This window comes from Blennius ocellaris, assembly GCF_963422515.1.
Source record: "Blennius ocellaris genome assembly, chromosome: 9".
NCBI classification, from domain to species: domain Eukaryota; kingdom Metazoa; phylum Chordata; class Actinopteri; order Blenniiformes; family Blenniidae; genus Blennius; species Blennius ocellaris.
In genome coordinates, this window is record NC_137658.1 from 12,038,215 (window position 1) to 12,061,723 (window position 23,509).

General features: G+C 41.9%; 1 protein-coding gene across 1 annotated transcript; it reads right to left on the minus strand.

The window, feature by feature from the left end:
* Window positions 1-224: 224 nt before the first annotated feature.
* Window positions 225-21,395, minus strand: ergic1 (endoplasmic reticulum-golgi intermediate compartment 1). The gene is made up of 10 exons (XM_080501917.1): window positions 21,292-21,395; window positions 12,794-12,855; window positions 9,433-9,505; window positions 8,851-8,945; window positions 5,670-5,794; window positions 5,006-5,110; window positions 4,847-4,907; window positions 4,470-4,570; window positions 3,649-3,771; window positions 225-2,380 (listed from the first exon to the last, which is right to left on the minus strand). The coding sequence occupies exons 1-10, from the start codon at window positions 21,309-21,311 to the stop codon at window positions 2,273-2,275; spliced, it is 873 nt and encodes a 290-aa protein (XP_080358043.1). The 5' UTR covers window positions 21,312-21,395; the 3' UTR covers window positions 225-2,272.
* Between the last annotated feature and the right edge of the window lie 2,114 nt (window positions 21,396-23,509).

Below are 23,509 nucleotides of genomic sequence, written 5' to 3' on the forward strand. Positions count from 1 at the left end.
CACTAAGCACCTCTTATCAGAGCTGGACGTAAGCATGATGATTGCCGCGAGAGTCCAACAGCCTCTTACCGGCACACGTCCCAAATGACAACCTGCAGGGTGTTGGCTCCGGCTGCCAGCCTCAGGGAGGTGAGCAGCGTCTGGGTGCAAAGTCCACTTCATACAAAATACACTCACGTGCTGTTAAGTGTTTTTCAACATAATGGGACTAAATTGTATGACACTTCATTTTTTTTTTTATTATTATAAAATAAACCAACTCCTTCCACTGTTTGAGACATGGAAATATAAAGTAGTAGCTTGTAAAATAAGCACAAAAAAAACAGTTTAGTGTGGAGTTCATCCTGATAAAAACTCACTAGTAACGTGAAACCACTTCATCCAAGGAGAGAATTAATAACAGCCACTTTGAAGGAATGACATGTAACATCACAAGGACATTAACACAAGACTTAGTGTAATAAAAAAAAACTAAACTTGGTTTTTCAAGCTCACAATTCATACCATATCAGTTCAAAAATAAACATCAAGAGCAACAATGTTTTCCCTTATAAAACCAAACCTTCATAACAATTCACAACTTCATAGAAAAACAGATTCATGTACCATGCTGAGAAATCAAGCTAAACATTTTTTTTAAAGACATTCACCATATTTCTGAGAGCAAAGGAGAAACTAAAGACATTGCACAATGCTGATTTGGTAAAGTATTGAGGAAAAATAGCTACTGGAAGAGGAAACATGCATGAAAATGAGCTGCTTTCATTGGCAGGAACAGGAAGAGACATGATAATGCAAAACTGTAGAGATGTAAATGGGAAGGCACGCAGTCTGCACACTGGTGGCACTAAACACATGATTACAGAGTAAAGAAAGAAAAGAACCTCATAGACTTCAGCTCAATGTGCTTATAAACCCAAACACCTTCAAATAATCTTTTTTTTTTTTTTTGCAGTTTTGAACAAACCAGAAGACGGACTCATGTACGGACTGATTCACTTCTGCGATAGAACAAACAGATGGGTGGCAAACTCAAGAATAAACCTAAAGACATCATTTTATACATTTGATCCAGTTGTGTTACATTATATTGTCATTATTTAAAACAAGAGGATTCAACTTGGATGTCATGAGCTCCAGTCACATGGGGGTAAAAATGCGGTCAACAGCAAACATTTGAAGACCGTGATGATGGGAGAAAACTGTTCACCAACTCTTTGGCTCAGAGTCTTTCTGAGTAGTTTGCATGTTCTCCCTGTATGTGTGCAGGTTTTCTCCCACGGTCTAAAATCAGGAAGGTTTCCTCTTAATGAATGACTGTGTGTTGCTATGCATTGGTTGATGATCCGTCCAGGGTGTAAACTGTCACACGTCACCTGGGATTGGGCCCTTCAACCCAGAATTAGATAAAAAAAAAACATGTAGAACTGGTTTGGACAAACGTACACAAGGGTTTAGTGCCACAAAGTCGTGGGAGATGGACATGTGACCCGATTAATCCAAATAATGACCACGTTGGACGCTTTTGGACGAGACAGTTTTTAATAGAAACTACTTCCTCTAGTTTTGACGAGCCGTTTACAGCTTCTTCTTCTTCCTCGTTATTTTCTACCACAGTGTTTAGCATGGCAGACAGTCCCAAGATGTTCAGAGACAATTTTATGTTTCTGTTTGATGATTTAAAGTCACTCTGAATTACTTGAGATAGAGAATGAAATACCTGTTGTAGGAATAATAACAAGGAGCACTGAAGCTGTTTGTGTTGGCTAAACAACTGAAGACATTTTGTTTTGGGTTTTTTTCTTTAATTTTCCATCCATCTGTACATGAAGAGTTTATGAATATAGTTGTTAGCACCAAATTTGAAACAGCACAGATTTAATTTCCTTTTTTTTTCTTTTTTCTTTTTAACTTCATTTAAAAAAAAGAGTCCATCCTTCCATGACACGTGGAGGTTGGATCCTGACCTCCAGCACTCAAGGTTTCATCTCCACAGTAACAAAAGAGATTCCCTCTCCGCTCCCGCTGCTGATGACGGAGAAGGCAGACATGTGAGAGTCAGCGTCCACACTTCACCAGAGCAGATGGAGCCGGGGAGGATCTCCGGCAAAAGAGACGTTGCCGTGCAGCCTGGTAGCTATATCGAGAGCCGGAGACTCCTCGTCGGTCACGTTCTCCACAAGGGAGCTGGTTGGAGCAGGACTGGATTTAGCTAACAGGCTAGCAACTTTGCACTTATAAATAAAATGTGAGGAGGGGCGGGACGCGGTCCTCAGGACATTTTTCCGATCTGGATCTTCTTCCAGGCCTCTGAAGCTGTAAATATGCAAGAGTCAATGATCCCTGCGACGGTGAACGTCCCTCCAACGATGGCGCAAATCTGCAAGAGAGACGTCAAACCATCAGTTTCGACATGGAAGAGCTGTGATGTGTTCATCCCTGGTTGTAAAAGACCTGACATCAGCTGGCCCTCGACATGTTTCTTCATAATGATACATTACCCCGACGCCAAAGCATGCGCTGGACTAAAGAAAATGGCCCTGAAGTTTGACTCACAATCTTGAGCCATGAGTCATCATCACACGCTATACGCACAGTCATCTCCCGCACATGCCTCCAGTCAGAGTAAACCTAAACAGCCCCAAAGATAAAGAACGTGGAGCTCATCAAGCGGGCAGCCAATTAAGTCCCGACTGCATGATCAGTCAGCAGGAAACCTGCTTGACGATGCCAGAAATTCCACAACTGATCAGCTGAGAAAGGGGGAGTAGAGGAACACGAAATGGATGGAGGAAGCTTGCCAGCAGTGAGATGAAAAGCTTAAAAGCTTCTTATGGGCGACGACAAGCGCTGCAGAAAGACTCTGGGCTTCGGAGCAGAGAGGAGGGGAACAAAAAGCATTTGTTTTGCCTTGTGAAATATTCTGCGAGTCCATTTTTGCTTTTTTTTTTAATAACACTTTATCAACAGTCGAGCAATGCATCATCCTGTCATCTTAACACGACCACATTAGCCTATAAAGTTGCAATGTTGGGCTACAGTTGTCCTTCTGCACGTTCAGCAAACACAAAACCATCGTGTTGGAGCCAGGCGTCTGTCTGCCCACCTGACCAAAGTCCAATATTGATCCTCTTTTTATCTCCTGTGGTAAATATCAAAACTATTTATCAGGTAAATGCACGGCTGCCAACTTTTGACTCCAGCTTGGAGTGACATTTTAAGGTCACAATGAGGAAAGACTGTTATAAAGGAAATAAAGAATGACCGACATTTGCTTCCAAAATGAAAACATATATACATCACAGATCAAGTCAAGTGTTTTGTCAATAGAATTTACGATAAATGTGTGAGCGGTTGGAAGTTGTGGACAAATGTAACACTACACCAAGGCCAATGTGCTGCACTAAATGCTAACAGACAGAGGATGACCCGGGGTGACCAAACATGCGTTTTTTTTCATGTCCCGTCAAGGCTGTGTGCTTTCTTTCTTTCTTTCTTTTTTAAATAAATTCAAATGTGTCTGAATTTAAGCAAATCTCATTTATTGTCTATGACAAAAATTGTCACCGATATCGCTCAGGATAGGACCTCAACACAAATCTAGTTTTTTTGCCTGCAGATGTATATTTCAATACTGAATTCACTCACTGTAGTGATGAAGCGGTACACGGGCTGCCTCCTCTCCGTGTACTTGACTGTGATTGGACTGAGGTCGTATCTAAACCAGATTGCGGGGATAATTCTCCCCGTGTGGCTGTAAGCAACATATTCCTGGAGGGGAACAAAAGGCAAGCGTTACTCATTTCATTGTGTGTGAAAGAAAAGATGTTATTAATGATGAGAAGAGTTAGTCAAACTTGAAAAGAATCATTAAGTTGGCACAAATAGTAATTTCCTGCCTATTTGAAGCGATAGCGGTGGCGTTTATGAGTCATACGCTGAATTTTCTTTGGATAAGGTCATTCACAAGAGATGACTCTTCGCTGAATAACACTGATATGAAGCAATCTCCAACGAGGTTGGGCTATTGTTAAGTGACGTCAGATTGAATACTTCACACTATATTGAGAACGTCAATGCAGTTTGAGGACAAAACTGCCTCTCGGCTGGATCCCGGCGTGTGCTATGGGGGGGGGGGGGGGATGAGGTTTTGGAATTTTTTACTCAGGCCCCCATCTCCCATGCTCCACGGCTCACCTGCACTGTTATGACTCCACACTCCAAACCCAGCTGTCAGTCAACACAGTTCTAGGAAGTGTGTTTATGGTTTGTTGACATCGAGAGAGTGTTTCCAGTCACCAGGGGTTGAGCTTTCACTTCTGGGTGAGTGCACGAATTAACATTTCAAAAACATGCCCTGGCCATATGTTAGGATGGCCACCGCCGCCTCCGTGACGAAAAAACGACTCAAGAAAGAAAAGGGATGATCTCATGAGACGGGAATAAGAAGCGTGCGGGGACGCTCGAACCTTATTGGCCACCGTGTACTGGTAGGAGAAGCTCTGTTTGCCCGACAGGTCCTCATACACCGTCGGTACGATCTTCAATATGTAGTCATGTGAGGCCAGAGCTGCGGGGGAAACACAGTTGTTGCAATCAATAAAACAGCTTCTTTCTAAATAACGTCCCAAAATAGAAGCGCTTATTGTGATTATGACACAAAAGTGTGGAGGCGCTTTGTTCAAGATGCTCTATCAGCTTTGTGAATCAAGTTTCCACTCAGTTTGGAGTCATGCGCTCTCCGCTAGGCGTCTCATTTCAGTGCATCATCCTGTGTCAGCAAGCGGGCTTACGTAAATGTCACACTGGCGGATGTAATGAGCACATGTGCGGCCGGGATACGTACGATTAGACGACAGCTTGTTGGCCCCTCCTAATGCATTAAAGGCTCCTTGGACCTTTTGTGCCTGTGACAAAAGACAGAAAGACGCACACAGTCGGCCTCCGTACTGCAGATCTTATCCTTTTCAAGTTCTGTTTTGGCATTTTCTGTGCATGTCCTGACCTGGAGTTTATCGCCAAAGGACAACTTATGGATGCTGTGGGTCATGTCAGGGTTTTGGGGTTGAGCTGTGGCGCTGTGTGTTGATACGTGGAAGTTTCCAGGTACCTGCAGACACACAGAAGGCAGGACAGTTTACGTTCACGGCAGCACAAGCACTTGCATCGCATTCGTTTAACTAATGAGCATGTCTGAATGCACAAACACTGGGTTGGAAACTAAATGTTCCTCCACATCGCTATTCTGTGAGCGAGAGTGTTAAATGTCCGACTGCTGGGTTAATCATTTTAAATGTACTGGAAAGACTGACGCACAAGGTGGAGGAGGGACAAAGAGGGCTCCACAGGCCCCAGACTGTACCATCGGATGTAACTGAACCCCCGAGCAGAGCTTCCCCATTTAACATAACTCAATTTAGACGAGAGGAAGCGGAGGGGGAGGTTCGGGCAAATTCCATGTAAAACTCAAGCCCAAGACAAATACACAACATATCAATCCAAAGTGTGCGATCTTTAAAACATCATCCCACTGGCGAATGCCTCATAATGTCCACTGAGCATGAAAAGTTCATTGTGACATTTTCTGAAGGGGAGAAGTAAACAGAAGACGTCATTCACAAAGCATGTTTAGATAAATCCTCCTTCTCTCTTATGTCATGAGGTCTCACTTTGTTGATGGTGAACTCAGCCTCAAGGCGACAGCCTCTCCCGTCGTAGAGGGGGACCTTCATGGAGTTGTCTATGTGGCCCACCTCATGGCGGCCCATTTCATCCTGGATGTCTAAACCCAGCACTGAGGAAGAGACGAGAATCACAGCAGGAGATTTACGCGTATGGCGACAGCAGGCAGCAAAACAATGGACGCTTTCTTCGGCTTGTTGCAAACTTTTAAGTGATTTTGATGAAGATGATTCTGTATTTCAGATGCTCATATGTCAAACTTCAGTCTAAAAATGGTAGAAAACAGCAAAAAGAAGAGTTGGATAATATTTACACCAACTTGTTTTGTTTTTTTAAGCACATTTCACAGTGACATAACACACAGAAAGAGCTTGAAAAACCTGGACTTAAAGTGTTAGATTCAAATGACACAAGTTTACTTTGTATGTTCAAAGTAAAAGTAATATCAGGAAAATTGCATCATAACAATAAAAAAAATTAAATACGTCATGATTACTAATGCTCCAAAAAGAGACGAAGCAAAAGAACAAAAGTAAAACTCAGTCTTGTTCCTATATAATATCTAAATCTATCGAATTAAGAAAAGAATAGGCATCACTGCAGGGACCCACAAAGTAAACAAGTCCGCACATAGACCACATGCCCATTGCCCCCTCTTCTTTCTGTGTTTTTCCATCAAGACTTAACCCCCCCCCCCCACCCACCCCCCTCTGCCGGCCACCATGTGTTGGCACACTGGCAGTGGCCTATTTACAGAAACTGCCTGTGTCGTATGTTGGCCAGCCGGAGAGCTAGAGAGCGAGGGATACAGAGAGGGGAGGATGCGAGGGGTGGGGGGGGGGGGGGGGGGGGGGGGGGGTCCTGTGCTAAATGGTGCTCATGCTGTCTGTCTGACCTTTGACATTCAACACACGTTTGCCTCCCCTCCCCTTGTATCCAGATCTCAGAATACATGGTGAAAGTACAGGAGAGAGGGAGGGCGAGAGGGAGAGAGGGAGAGAGGGGGAGAGAGAGGGAGAGAGAGAGAGAGGGAGAGAGAGAGAGAGAGAGAGAGAGACCCACCATTTCTCCTTTTTAAGACATTTTGGACTGGAAGAGAGGGTCAATATAAGGCTATTACGTGTTTGTTCCAGTTCGTCTCGAATCAAGACGAGGCGAGCGGTGAAGGTCAACGGAGGGAGTTCAGGTTTAACGCTTGAACAGTATTGCACATAAACACTAGAAAGGGATGGAAATGCAAAGCGTCCTATGATGAAACAGGCGACAATAAAAAATGGACCCATGTACAATGTTAACTCCCAGACTGAGGAGCTGAGACTCATGCAGTGTGTGTGTGTGTGTGTGTGTGTGTGTGTGTGGGGGGGGGGGGGTTAGTACTGTACAGACAATCATCAGGCACTTTTTAAAAAAAAGTAAGGTTGTTCAAACATGTGGGCCACAGCTGTGTGTGTGTGTGTGTGTGTGTGTGTGTGTGTGTGTGTGTGTGTGTGTGTGTGTGTGTGTGTGTGTGTGTGTGTGTGTGTGTGTGTGTGTGTGTGTGTGTGTGTGTGTGTGTGTGTGTGTGTGTGTGTGTGTGTGAGCAAGCCAAAGACGCTCGTATCTTGATCTAATTCTCACACAAGTATTTATTAGCTTTGCCATTTTTGGATATCGCTTTAAAAGGGTAAATGTGTTTTCTCGGCTGCTGGAGCACAATCTGGTGTGTGTGTATGTGTGTGTATGTGTGTGTGCGCGCGCGCGCGTGCGTTTTTGTCATTGGGCATAGTTTCTGTGGGGAGTCATGAGGAGCAAATAACCAGTGACTGCTCTCCGTCCTGGCACGCTTCAACGGCCCTGCCTACCGCCATGACATCGAAGTACAGTAGACGGACCATCAGAGGCAACTTCACGCCAAAGGCAGATTGCAGCTGTCCAGTATGGAGATAAACAGAAGCCACACAAAGCAGGGACTCTTCTCGTGTTATCTACAAGCGTGTCGCAGCTCAACCTGGTACATGAAATTAAACGGAAACTTTATATAGTTTATATATTGACTTTTTCAGGCAAAAGGGTCACGTACAAGCCTGCAACAGGGTTGAAAGCTACTTTCTGCTGGTGTTTATAGAGTCAAGACTTCAGGCTGTCATTCATATCAAAATGCAATGCAAGTTTATTAAAATCAATCTTTTGAGTGATATTTTCTATTGTAAGCCACCATGGTCATTTACAAATGTCGTTAATGATTAAAACAAATGCAGTTGTTGTGAAGATTGGGAATATGTAAGCCAGTACAAACACCTGGGAACACTTCTCCATGAAATACATCACATGGACTCTTTGTAAGAAGGCTCACCAGCGGATTTGTTTTTATTGAGAGCTCCATGTTTTTAATGTGGATTCTACTTTTATGAGAATGTTTTATCGCGCCCTTATTAACTTTCAACCTGCTGGTTTGAACTTTTCTCAAGCAGGAATAAAAATAGACTGTTATAAATGAGTAGAAAGCTTGCTGGTATTAACACCCTCTCTGACCTGCACAAAATGAGATCTGTGGATAAGACTAGACTGATGGTTTAGACTTAGACTCCTACACCCACTCCATCAACAGTTCAAGTTTGTTTCTTTCTCGACGCAGACATCTGATGCCCAGATTCAGGAATGAGAGACCAAAATACTCCAGGTCCCGTCTAATTGCCCACATGAGACAGTAAAGATTCTTGAACTCGAACTAAGAAAGCAGAAAAGCCAAATGGAAGATGATGAGAACAAAACTAGAGGCGAAAAAAGCAATAAAGAAGTCTGAAAATGGTGTTTGGTTGAAGATCCTTTCCCTTCCACCTCCACCATTCACAGGCATTTTCTGAATTATTATGTTCAAGAGCGACAATCAAAACACAAATTAGATGTGTGGTCATAATGGAGACTGAAGTATTGAATTAAAATTCTCTAACCTTACAAGCCATGCCTATCATACACACGTCATCGTACATTAAGTGCTCAGAATTTGTTCCTTCGGTAGCGAGTAAGACATTTTCATTTATCTATACATCTATGAACATGACCGTAACGTTGCCGATGAAGCCTGTCAAAAGGAACAAGACATGGACACTGTGTGTAAAGGGGAAAAAATGCAAAGGAAAATCGTAGGTCTGAGACATGGTAAAGGAGAAAGCGTGTTTATATACTCACAGTCACAGTGCAGGTTTGGCAAGCTGACGTTCAACGTCACATCTATCTTCCCACCACTGTCCTTATCTGGATCGTCCACATACAGTTCATTTACGCTGCAGTGGAGGGAATAGATGAACGGGTGATTAGAAACCCAAAAAAGAGAGGGGAAGAAATGCAGTGTACGTCACAGAAAACAAACTTTGCTACACTTCTACTCTCATAACCTTTTCCTTGCTAACCATTCCACCAGCCAGGGACACATTTTCTGCCAATTTGCTGGGGAGAGAGCAATTGTGTTGCACTGTCAGTGTAATTTCCTTTCTGTCACACCCTCCCCAAGTCGTCCCTTATTAGACAGACATTGCCAAGAGGCTGACGCACGCACAGAGACAATTTCCTGTGAGAAAATTGTCTCCATTCATTGGTTACGACGGCGGCCAGGCAGAACTCATCATAATGGAGACATTTATATTCAGGAATAAGGTGTTGTCTCCTCTCGTCTTGTCCCTGTGTGCGAGTGGCAGCCGAGGGCCGGTCGGTGGAGCGGTGCGTTTCCGCAGCAGGATATTACATGACGGGACAGAAGCTGCTGCTACGTACATTTCAGTGGCGATGAATCCAGTGAGCTCAGACAGGAACAGGAAGAGTATGAAGAAGCAGCAGAGGATGGAAACTGTGGGGAAAGAGGAAATAAAGTAAGAGAGGAGACCGTGTTTGAAACGAGATCACTGTGGGTCTCTTTTACGTCGATCTCACATCAGACGCTCTTTTTTGCACAGCGATGCAAATGAGAGGGACGAACCCCGTCTCTTGGAATGATCTAAGTCGTTGACATTAATAAAAGCACAGCGGCCGTAAAGATTTCCCCTAAACAGTGGTTTTACTTGGCAGTGCCAATCCTGCCATTACGCAGGCCTTTAAAGACCCTGCTACAGTAATTACAGATTAAATACCAACACAGCAGGCAGTCATGACAGCATATCTTCTTTGAGGGAGGTGATCTCATGCCGAGTTTCAATACAAACAGCTCATTTTAGGTTTCCTTGGACAAACTCTCACACCGACAGCTCCCATAAAGCTGGATACAAACCAAACTCAAAATATTCAACACTTTACAAAAAAACCCCAAATAAAACGGTGTTTTTGTTCTCTGCGGGCCAAAATATGAAGTCTGAGCTTAAAAGGAGAAGCAGTGCAGCCGTCTGTATCGCTTCATGTGTCAAACGAATCCGCCGGGCTCAAATAAAACGCTGTCATGTGTTTACCAAGATAAATATGGAGGGAACTGATCTGTTCCTGCACAAGTGTGGTTTATCTCGTATGCCGAGAGCCATGATCCGAAAGCTCTCACTCAGCAGGTGAGGCGTGTTTATGTGGCAACGGTCTCCTAGGATCACACGATCACATGACCTTGTGGCTGGCAGGATGTTGTGGCTGAACTTGCGGTTGGTGGAGGCTTTACATAAGTTAATGTGTAACCAACAAACAACAAGGAGTGCCACGGTGACACATAGGTCACCAATTCATGATCATCTACAGACTTGTACAGTAGTCCCTCCCAGGATTCAAAGGGCACCATACTGGAAGGGGATTATTCAGGATGAAAGGAAGAGGCTTACTTCTGATTTCAAACTCCAACAGGTCTGCAGTGGAAACACTGACGAGCCAAATGGTTTACAATTGTCTCACATGAGTGGCTTTCATATAAACCTAAAGTCATCCGCGGTGCTGAGGCATTATCAAGACCGTGACACGAGAGAATTAAACACCATACCAACATGAATCAGTGGGTGACATCTGAAAATCACATGTGCCGTTTACTTTTAAACAGTTAATATTCTGCCAGATGTGTATTCTCCTCATAAAATGTAAATAGAAATAGTTTAGAGGACAGACGGCAGTCACGCTGGGACACGAGTGTGAAAAGGAGGTTTCTGTAATCGCTTAAAAAGCATTAGAGAAAAAGAAACCTTTACCCTTTACGCCTTTTACTATTGCGAAATCCACATCAAGATAAAAAGTCTGACATGGGAATTTGACCTTGTTTATTAGTGGATGATCCCATTCCTGAATTTATTTGACATTGTTTTACAGTGCCTCAACATTCTGTTTTTTCTTTGATCGGTTATTTTCTTTCTTTGTGAATGTTCTTCCATTATCCAAAAATGGATAATCTCCAGAATAACTTCAGTGAAGAATTAAAATTATAAAACCATCCAATCCTAAGCAGAAAGTGGCCACTGTGACAAAAAAACGGGCTCATTGTTCATAGCAAATACCATCAAAATTTAACCAAGAGGAATGTGCCCCTAAAAGAGAAGAACAAAAGCAGATGGGGTCAACTATTTGGGCTGTTGTGAAAAGGGGGGAGTCCAGTTTGTGTTCGCCTCTGAACCACACAGGCCGGATTGTGAGCTGACCTGCTGCGGATGGAGCAATAACTCACGCCTAATGTCCAAATCAACCCAATGCCCTCGAGCCCAGACAGTGCATGGAGACAGGAAGGGAGTCGACTGTGAACAGGAAGGACTTCCATTTAGTTTTTCTTGGGTGGAAACTGGTGGTGTATATCTTTAGCAGCCGCTCGTCATCGAGGAAGGTGTTAAAAAGCTTTTCCTATCCGACTGCTCAGTATGTAGGTCCTGCATCACTTCACCGCGTCATCAATTTTATTCGAGGTCAATCATTTCCTTTACCTTGTACCGTCATCACCAGATCAATAATTAACTGACACTACATTATAACTCAGAAGCATAAAATGTGTCATCGGCCTTTTGTGTTACACCACTAAATAATGAACCTAACAGAGTGACTTATTGATGACGGGCAAGAAAACACATGAGCCAACCTGAAATCAAAAACATTCATATTTCCACTGATGCGTCCCGAGGTGCCTGTGGTGATGAATGGGACCATCGTTAACATTCTTATCATACTCGCTGAGCTAAAACAGGTACGCCTGTGTGGCCCCGTCGAGACGCTGAGACAGGCAGGTACTTGAATTACAACTATCAAACCTTTTCCATCATTAGCTGTGTCTCAACCTGTGCGCGGCTCCGAGGGGGTGGTACAACTTTCCATCACATTCCTCAGGAACGCTAAATAGTGAGCCCGGGGCTCCTGAGCACTAATGCTGTCCAAGAATGATTTGAGAGAAGAACGTGATTTCAAACGAATACAAAGAGCCAATACCATCACTTGGAATAAACACGGCAAACCTCCCCGATTGGACAGTTTCATCTAGGTTGCCAGTCCAAAACAGGACAAACGGATAGACAGACAGACACACAGAGAACATGCCAACATAGAAAAGGGGAAAAAAGGCCCCAAATCCAGACTCATGGGATAATCTCACTGTGAGGCAAGAGCGCTAACGACTTCACCACCATGCAGCTTTGTCAATATTTCCATTTTACATACATGTTATATAATCCGGTATTACTGCCACACTGTGAAACCTGATGACTGAGGCAAAACAGTTCTCAGCACTATAAATTAGATTACATTTTTTTTTTAACTTGAAGAATCAGTGCCAGACAAATAAATGAGAATAAATCTAATACTGTGCTTTTTGTGAGTTTGAGGAATAGTCAAGTTGAAGGTAGTGAAATGAAAATTGTTTTGAGAGCTGGATGATTTCATTGTTAATTTTACAACTCCACCCAATAAATGCCTTAAAAGTATTAAGGCTATTTCAAATATTTCAGTTTTATTGGTGAAATGTCTTCTGGTTATATTTCACCAACTGAAATGACTTTTAAGAAAGAGTATTTCTTTTTAAACACTCCCAACAATATCATCGATCTTTTCCTCTCACGCTTAATTTCTGCTCAGAACAATGTTTAACTCAAGTGGATTCTGCATTTCCACACCTAAACAAGAGAAGAAATCAGCAATTCACTAAGTCAACACTTCCATTGCTTTCTCATGACTTTGGGTTTGTGGGTGCAGCGTTACTCACTGAATGCTCCTGTGTATGTTGGCTGGGTGAGATCTTTTGGAACTTTCCTGTAGATATCGAACCTGAAGAGGAGAGACAGGAAGAAAAGGGAAAAGGGAGTGAGAGAAAAAAAAACTAAACAGCAAAAGTAAACATTACGTGCTGAGAAAAGCAGCACATTTTGTACCCATTGGGCTGTGTGATATTACAGAGGAGAGGTGGAATGTTAGTTCTGGACAGCAGCCATCACACACATAATAGACCCAGACGGCTCGCCGCAACACACACATGCCTCGCACACACACTTTTTTTGTGGGGTCACACCTCTTCCTTGGGATGTATGCTCTATAATCATGACCTGACCCCAACAAAAAGTCTGCGACTGTCGATGCACACAGGAAAACACAGCGTCAGTATAAAAACACACAGACCAATGAAAAGAATCACAACTTCATATATCTGATCTGTAAAGTATATTCATATAAAGCAGATTATTTTTTTTACAAAACTGGGATCTGAATCGAAAATGAGCTGTGTGAATCAGTGAATTGAGATCGGATAGAGAAAATTACCACCCGTCACACGGTGCGTCGCGCTTATGAAATACGGCCATTGCCTTATTGAGGAGCTGAGAGAGGGGGGGTGGCAAAAAAAAAAAAAGGATACTCAAGAGCAAAACTATTTAAGTTTGGGCGTTCTTGCGCATGTCCTTTTTCGGGCAGTGAAACTTTTTAGACCCCAAACTCCATCGATATACACAAATCTCTCTCTCTCTCTCTCTCTCCCCTCCCTCTCTTTCTCCCTCTTCTTCCTCATCTCCTTCCAAAAACACTCACATCTGTTCACATTTCTTCCAGCCAGAGCTGCCAGAGAAAGAATCACAGCTGATGCAATGCAGGGCGGGGGAGGAAGCGGGAGGAGGGGGGAGGGCTTCCTGCTGGGGCCCTGACCTCGCTGCTGCTCTTGTTTTACCTCGGCTCCCGCTTTCGCTCCTTTCCTTTTTTTTATCATCTACTCCTGGATCCTTCACATCTCAGCCAGCCTCCCTCTCTGCAGGATTATCTCTGTGCCGATAGCAGACGGTCTATACGGGACAGGCTGAACAGCTGAGGAGCTCGCAGAGAGTCCTTCTCTTTCACACTGTTCAAATAAGCGATTTTAATGATTACGAGTCGTGGGAGAAATGCTTGACACATGTCGTTAGGGGAAGCTGTGGTCAAAGTGGCCGAGTTAGAAGCGGGCCAAGTCTTGAAGTGTTTGTGTGATGTAAGCTGCAAAAATACACTGCCAACTGGCACAACAAACATCGCACAAAAGAGTCTAGATTACTTTGAGATTAGGTTTTAAACAATCACAGATGTGCCGATATTCAGAACAGCAGCGCGACCTTGAATGTTAATTACACTACTTCGCGGATGAAACCAAAAGAAAATAAACAATGATTCGTTTGTCTCCACCAACACAAATAGCAGTGATACTAACCGACACGCGAGTCTGCGTAACAGGTGTTTATTACTGTATTCCTCCATTATAGGCTCTTCTGTATATTTCTATTTCATGTTCAAGCACAGAACTGCTGTGGTGTCATCTACAGCATTAGAAACAGTTATGAGCCAACCTGCTGCTGCTGTGAACTGTCTCAGCGTTACACTGAATATCTGCACGCATTCTCACACCGTTTCCAGTTTAATCGCATTTAGAACATGGGAATACAGTTTTGTTCATTTGAACCAAACGCAAACATAAAATTAATCTCGCCAGCTTGAACAAATATGTTGTGAACATGCATATCTATACTTTCAAACTTTCAAAATAGACGATTCGTAGATATTTGGTTTTACACCGCCCTGAGGCGACAAGACACTTTCGGAAAGACGTCGTACTTTATTGATCCCCTTGGGGAAATTACTTCTCAGCACTTAGTATTTCATTTCGCTTGTGTGATGTTTGCAGCTGCTTTTTTAATCGAAGCTGTTTGTAGACTTTGTTTTCGAAGGGCAGCATGTCTGGGAAGATGCAGTAATATGAAACATATTATTGATATGTATTATTTATAGACAGTGGTATCTTGAATCAATTATATTATACTAAAGCATCGACCTTAAGCCCCGAGTTTATTGAAGCCTCTTAGTGATGATATCTTGTGGAATTGATTATTTTATTATAACCATGATCTGAACTGTTTCTTTTACCATATTATTTTCTCTCCATATGTACTGCGTGATTTCTCACCGTTTATGTCTCGATTGTAAAGCTAACTGAAAAGTGTTAACATTGACATATATTACTGAGGTTGTAAATGTGTAGATTACGGTACTTTAAAAGCATATAGGCTGAACCTGTGAGACTTGTCTGTGTTTGAATGTTGCACATCGAATCTGACAAACAGCTGACTGTGTTTGACTGGCTGCTGGAAAAGAAACAAGATATGAATAGCCCAAGAAGTCCTCATCACTGCTGTATGAGCGCAAATGCATATTTTTAGCACTTGCAGTTTCCCCACTGCTAAATCTGAATGCGCGCAGGGAAAGACGATCTCCCTCAGCTGGTCAATGGAGACGCGAGAGGGAATCTGATCGCACATATAAACTGTAAATAGTCTCTGCTGGATGCTCCGCAGACGGTCTGGAGCTAACTACAAGGTATACATTACATTTGATGCTAAAAGCTAGAGTTGAGCCGCTGCGTTTTCACTGGACTTATATGGTAATTGCTCAAGTATTTCCAATGATATAACAAAGTGAAAATGGAGCGTAACCAGATTATTTGCAGTTGAAAAGCCTGAGGAGTCACATGAAGAGCTACCGCATCCTATGAACTGACGAGTCTGCTTTAAAATGGAGAAGAAAAAAAAACACCCCGAAACAAATAAGCACCAATATTACATTATAATGGAGAGTCATGCGATTATCTCACCCGTATGGCAGTCTGGAATAACGTCACTTTCTCTCCACCTCTGATGTAGTTTGAACCTTGAGGCCTGCTGATGGCAAACTGTTAAATCGTTTAATTGTCTGGCTTTGGATGTTTTTCCAACATAGCGGATGTATTGACTGTTCACTGTCAAAAATAAGTTTTCACTAAACCACAATGTCATTCTTCAGAGGACTGTGACATCAATATTGCCCTTCAGGGGGTGTGGGGTTCTTCAGTGAACGGATCTGCCATGCCACTGTGGCTTACTGTACATCGTTAGGGCAGTTTATTTGACGCTCATCTTCAGCCTTTACCACACATCACCTCAGTTTGAGGCTTGAACAGGTGACATATCTGATTGTCGCAATTTGTTCTTCGTGGAAAATGACCATTGCCTCTGTCACCTGAGTCTGAAAAAATAAGGATAACAAAGCTAAATTTCAGCTTTTTTTCCCCATTGTTTTGGACTACGAATCACTCTGCGTTTATCCGTAGAAAAATCATATGAAAAAATGACAATGTTAACTGAGATATTATTTATAAACATTGATACAGATGACATGCCTATTGCCTATAGATATGCAACCGACAAGAACTCTGTAGAGGCAGTAATGGTCTTTCCCGTTTGTGTCTAAAAATATAGAACCTTAATAATAAAAACGTCAAATCGAAATGCTGACCATTTTATTAGTAAAACCAGGTTATCATTGGTTTCATTCAGGAAATGATTTAGTTAAAGTATAATCTCGTTCTGCGTCATCGCTGATGACTAAACCGGTGTTGCCGACAGTGGTTAGTGTGTGTGTGTGTGTGTGTGTGTGTGTGTGTAACCCTGTAAATTGCCTTTATCTACACAATTATTTATGCATTTGCTCATGATAAAATATGAGATTAAGCACAAGTTATCTCATTAAAGTCAGATTGAATGCCAAAATAAAAAGATGTAATACTTGAATTGCAAAACTTTGAGAGGAAAAGAGAAGTATTGTTCAACCTGAGTAAGATGTGACTAATTCCGTTTACGTGAACAATTGCCCCATTCAGACCAACAATCACCCGAGATGACGGCTAAAAATGTACGATAATAATTAACGACTTACTCGTTCATTCCTATTTTAATCAAAGAATATAATTTAAAAAATATTTTAATTATTATTCTTTTTGAACACTGATTACAGTACACTTCAGCTGAACTGACGCAATCATATGGAGTCACATTTTAATACAGAATTACTTTCTATAGCAGTATTGAGTGATACAGTGAGACGGAAATTGAATAGATTATTTAAAATGTGATGTATACGCATTTAAGAAAAACAAAACAGTGTAGACAGATACATGCATATTAACAATATGTAGATGTTCAAATCTTGGCATTCCTTTTCATTAAATGGGAGCTTAGTTTCCTAATTTCCTCTACACGGAACACTTTGTGTTCATCGATATTAAAGCTGACTCCTGAGAGTTCACCTATCGGTCTGCGGCTGACGCTTGTAATTTCCTGAATTACAGTCAACACAACTCCCTCCGTCACACCGTCACCGTGCTGCCCACCCTTTTGCGTAAAAAAAAAAAAAAAAAAAACTCAGATGTTTAGTGATTAGTGAGGACATGGTGTACCAGCATCTCTCTGTTAACAGTGTTAAATGAAGGAACAGAGGCGCCTTTCAAGGAAAGAGCTTACTAAATAAACTAAATCTCATCGATGAGTCACAGTGAGTTGGTAGTGCATTCAGTTTACGTATATGGCTGAGTAAGCCCACATCATGGAGGACCAGGGTTCTCACGTCTAATCGCCTCACATCGCAGCCTGTAAGCAACACATGCCCACATACTTTGCTTTTTACGCAGGTTTTCGCTGTCAAGATCAGGTCATCAGGATATATAGTTACAGCTTTTGTCAGAAGACCAAAAGACCAAGACTGGAGTTCTCAAGTCACCATGATCTAATCATCGCATAACACACATACTGCATCATCAGGTTAGTCCACAATGAACCTCCCTGTGTCAATAAATGACATATTTGGAAGGTCAATTAACCTCAGAGATAAAAGCCTCTCAGTTTTTCCCTCGGTTCCGTCAGAAGCCCGCTTATTATGGATGACGTTGTTATGATTGGGGCTGATCTGAGGGTACAAATTATTGTACTGATGAAGGGGAGCCAGAAAGCCAATACATCCTGAGATGACGAACGTCCACGCAAAAGCTGAAACGACGCAAGAAGTAGACACATTGGACTGCATACTGCTGCTTTAAAGGACCCACAACACAATAATTTAATTCTTCAGAAAAAAACTGCAATTAGCCAGTCCCCATTAATTATCTAAAACACTGTGTGACTCATTATTTGGGAAAAAATTATTGTAAAACTCTCTGAATCTAGCTTCTTTATGTCATTGCTGTCTAATTTATTTAATCCTTTATGAGAACTAATATATTTTGATTGTGTAAGACATTTTGAGGTTTAAACCAAAACAGCTAAATCAGTGAGAGAGAAAAATGATAAAGGAATGTATTCCTAAAATGATCATCTTGATCTTTTATTTGACCCGTTCGAGGATCATCACAGTAAATCAATCATGATCTGCATGTTTAATTTGGCACAAGTAACACTGTATATGTTCCTCACAAAACTATTAGTGGGATTGGTGACAACGACATTCAAACCTCAACTTTCCAGTCACAAACGTGTTGCTTTAACCTTGAAGCCACAACTCTATGAATGGGATAAACATCGTTATACTCGATATTGATTGGTATTGTGCATTAATGTCATTCAAATCCAACTAATTGTCTCAGGAATTATTGAGAAAATATTTAAAAAAATTATGTATGTATGATTACAGCTTTATTTATCTGTTGTTGAAATGAAATTGGAAAAATCCTCTAAACTAAAAAAAAAAAAAAGAAAGAGAAAAGAAAGGTTATCAATAATGTCCCCAGATGTTTCAGCTTGACAAGTGAAAAGAAAAACAAATCAGCAGTAGGCTGTCACACATTGTAACCCGAAAGCAATCAGGGGAAAAATAACCACAGTGTGGATTTTGGGTAAATTCAGAGGACACTGAGTGAAACTCGTTGTACATTTCAAGTCATTTTTGGTTTGGCTGAAGAAGAAAAAAAAAAAAAGAAGACACACTTACGCCGCATCATTCTGGGAATACATGCCAAACACGAGTCTGTTGTAATCTACCGTAACCAGCGGTGTTGCACATGGGTGACTCACGCCTCTGTACTTGTGAGCTAAAGAAACCTTCATATTAGTTAGTCAATCAGGCTATTTCCAGCCGTTGCGAAACAGGTTTCTTTTGATCGCTGCTTCAAGACAAGACAATGACACATTGGGACATGAGCCTGCGCACGAGAGGTCATCTCTTGTAACACTGTATTTATCGAAGCATGTCACCACTTCCTGTGTGGTACATTTTCCTGTCGTTACCACACGGCTGTGGTCTCTGGGAACACAGAGAACAATCGCACAGTGTTTTGACTGATGGCCAGCGGTGCTATTTAGTGTAATAGCAGTTCATAATTTTTGTTATTGATTTACTTGACGATATGTGTTTTCCCTGTGACGGACTTGTGGCTTGTCCAGGGCGAATCGGGCCTTTTGTACACGATCAGCTGGGATAGACTCCAGCTCAATGCCAGTTTATACTGGAAACATGCACCCTGCATTTATCCAAACAGCTTTTCTTCTTCTTACTCAGCTGACACACCCACCAACCAACTCTTTAGGCAGACGGTCGCATTTCAGGATGACAATTTATTTGGGCAAGTAAACATAGCTAGAACCATCTAAAATTCAAATTGGGCACCACTAAGAGGGCCATCTAGGTCCTACGACAGAATAGATCAATCACTTTTGGGACACAGCGAATCGTCTTCTGACAAATACTCCATGCTGCTGCATTTTTATAGAAACTTACCTTCAATTTGCTCTACATACGCGACTACATTTTTCAGCCGGATGCTCTTCCTGCTGTGACTTTGATCTGAACACACTCGCACTGAAAACTTTAGCAGCTGCACAACCAGGATTTATGTGGAATGACACTTCATCCTGGGCTATTTGCATGCAATTACCAAGGCGTGTCCAGTCCTGTTGTTCCAGTATTTGAAGCATTAGATGTTACACATACTTACAGTCTCTAGTTCTCTTAATACTTTGTGAGGATGACGGCCACATTCTCCATAAGCCACAACTGGTTTTTCCTGTGTAATTACGGTAAACCAAGCCCAAGTCACCAGATGTGTTAGGAAACATCACCATGTCTGACCCAGTGACACTAACCTAGTTAGTGTTGGGTGACGCCTCTCTACCAGAGAGTGCGTCAGAGAAGTCAATTGGATGTTGGAGAAGTCAACTTTAGTTATTTTTTATTAAAACATGCTTCCAAGCACAAGTACGGGATAAGAAGGTTATTTATTTGCCATGGTTGATGGAGAAAGATAGGCTGGTCTATTTCAGAAACTCCTGATCCGGCATTTTGACAGACAGCCATCTCTTGGATTTACCGAGAACAGCCCAAACAAAATATCTTCTGAGCAGCAGTTATTGGAGGGAAAACGCCCAGTTAGACTACTTAGAAATGATAGAAAGGCTCAAGTAAACACTTGTTAAAACCAAAGTATAAAAAACAAATCTACTCTGAGTGCTCAGCTCGTTAAACCTTGAAGCGTATGGGCTAATGCAGAATATCACACCAGTTACCACTCCTGTCAGCAAAGAACTGCAAAAGTGACCATTTAGTTTGTATAAACTCATTACAATTATACCCCAGAAGATTGGAAAAACACCCTGTTCTGATGAGTTTAGAGTCAGAGCATTCAGATGAGAAACATCATTTGGTATACCGGTAATCACATTGAAAGCATGGACGCATCCTACTCTGCGTGTGTAAAGGGTTTAGGGGTATTTTCTTTTCAAACTTTGGGTCCCTCAGAGCGTTATTTCTACACCTTCTTCCAGCAGGACGACGCACCATTTTGAAAATCTTTATACTCAAAGTGTCTCTATACTCACCAGAGAAGAGTGATTTCATATGTACTGAGAGAGGAGAGTCATAGCATAAATGTTGATAAATCTATAGCAAATACGTGTCGCTAACACAACAACATCGAATGAAAAACATGCATAACGCTGCCTATGTGTGAATGTTATAATATAAACATAAGGGAAAATGGCATTCAGCTATATCATACCATAACATGTGGCAAGAGTTTGGGGAGAAGAAGCTTCATGGTTTGACCTGAGCTGTGAAGAAGGGCTCATCGTCCCACACTGTGGTGACCCCTGACCTCTGACCCCTGACACCTACACTGTGAGATGGGTAAACCCGCACATGCGCAGGTCGGTAGCTGCACATAACCCCTTGAGAGCATACCTGAGCATCACCTCCATCCACCCACACTCAACCGGGGGAAAAAAGGGGGGGAGAAAAACCTCTCAGACAATGGAGGCCATTCATAGCAGAGGTGAAATTCTACACAGTTACAACTTTGAGAGGCTCATTAGCAGGCGATGCTGGAGCCGCCGGTAACTCGGACTGCAAACCGCCGCCTCTCCGCGGAGCACAAAGACAGGGAAGACTCGTACTCACCTCCTCACATCGAACGGCATGGCGTTAGTGCGTTTGACAGCAAGGTTTTTAGCGAACAGAGCTGCAAACAACGAGCGGCCACACGTCTCCCTTCAACACTACCGGTTGTTCATCGGTACCGGGCTGACGTCAGCTTAGGACGCTTTGCAGAATGTGATTGGCTGAGAGCGGCTTCCTCGTGCCTGTGATTCTCCTTCCTCCCCGAGCGCATCATCAGCAGAGCCTGAGCAGGATGTGACCTGAGAGGAGGATGTACACAGGAAAAACCACCAAAGATCATATAACAGAAACACAGATCATCAAAATTCAAAACTCAAACATCCTCATATATAAAAGATTTTTAAAAATTCCACTGTTTGACAGTTTTTCATATCATTCTTTCATTCGTTTTTTCTTCACCTGAATTAATTGATCACAGCTATATTCAAGTAATTTGATCAGTTTTATTGCGGTTTAAAACCAGGAAAAAAACGATAATAATGGCTGTATTGCGGAAAACAGTATATTTTTTAATGTTTTCTTGAGGAATTACTGCTTAAACTTAAAATAAAGCAGCAGGAAAAATGCAGGCAAATACAAAAGCAAGGCATACGGTAGCATAATTCAAGAAGTTGAGACAGAATTAAAAGCCAACAAAATGCAATCAAAACTTCGTTAATACACTGAAGTCCAAGAGCACAACAACATATCAAAGCAAACTGACAGAAATATCTTCAAATAAGTGACTTTAAAGAAACGACCGCATCAAATCAGTAGATCATGTCATTTGATAATTTGCAAATAGATAATGTATGCGTTTACATGTGTATAATATATATGAATGATAACTTCTGAAATGTAAAATCGATAAATCATATATTTATTGACCACAATGTGACAGCATCAACAATAGCGAAATAACTACATTGACTTTAGTTAAAATTATGTATCTGTAGTTATTTCTAATGTTCCTGAATTAGTAAATTTTTTAGTTCATTTTCAATTCAACTTTATTTTTATAGCATCGAACACAACATTTCATTTCACACGTCATTTTCAGGCTCCTTTATCAAGAAAACCCAACGGTCTATTATTGTGATGAGCATTGTGAAAACAAAAAACACAAACAGGGAAATGGCAATGCTTGTTTAAATGGAAAATCATGGCCTCTAGTTTGAATAAACTCACTGATTAGAAATAAATGCTCTCATGAATATTCTGTTAAAATGTAATCCCATTTACATACGTGTGCGTTTAAGCCCACTTGAGAGCTCTATGTCATGTTTTGCTGTATCTGAAAAGAAAAAATAAAAAAAAATCTCTAAACTCCATCTGATGAGAACTTTTCCCATCACACCAGTTTTGGTCTCCCATCACTGGTATTTTCATGAAACAAAACATATTTGCCACAAATAACCATAAAAAAGACACTGGATGAATCCTGTGTTTTCCCAGTGATGGCTAAGCCGTTGCCCGTAGTGACAATGACAGTAAACTGGCCGCAATAACTGCAAGTGACAGCGAGGCTTTGTCATCCTCTGTTTCACTTCTCTTTCTGGATGACAGTTATGGTTTGTTGCTGGTCCTAATTATGGGAATCAAAAACAGAGTAGCAACTCTGTGGCTATTTTCAGAGCGTGGTTTTGATGTGTTGGCCACGGTGGTGCAGATCTTACCATGTGTACCTCAGAAGACATTTGCACAGATAAATGTTACCATGAGAAGTATAGTTCTTTTTGTTGAAACGCTGGTGTCGTCGAGATAGTTTTTGCTGCTAATCATGACAAGAGGGAAGTTTATACCCATGGAATCAGTCGGACACATTTCATGTAACATTTTGTAACATTTTGTAACAGTCATTGTACTGGAAAGCAATGAACGTGGCTTTGAAAAACAAGTAGAGCTGCTTCACTAAAAGTCACCTTTCTAGTAGCTGTCTCTGTTTATCTCGTCGTCAGACGTCTCACGTCTTTCGTAACCCCACCACTTTATAGCTTGAGGGGAGACGCATTCGAACAAAATGTTTGGGTACAGACTGCTTTCAGAACCCATTTGACCTTCCTCCTCCGTATAGTGTGTAACATTCTTGCTTTGTGGCATGTGCCTCACAGTTGACTCATCTCACGGGAGTGTGAGTTTAAACCAGCGAGAAGTTTTTTTGCACTCTGTTGTGATTGGTTCAGTTTCTGTGCTTTGAGCTAACCCCCTCTACCCCCCCCCCCCTCCCCCCACCTCCTCC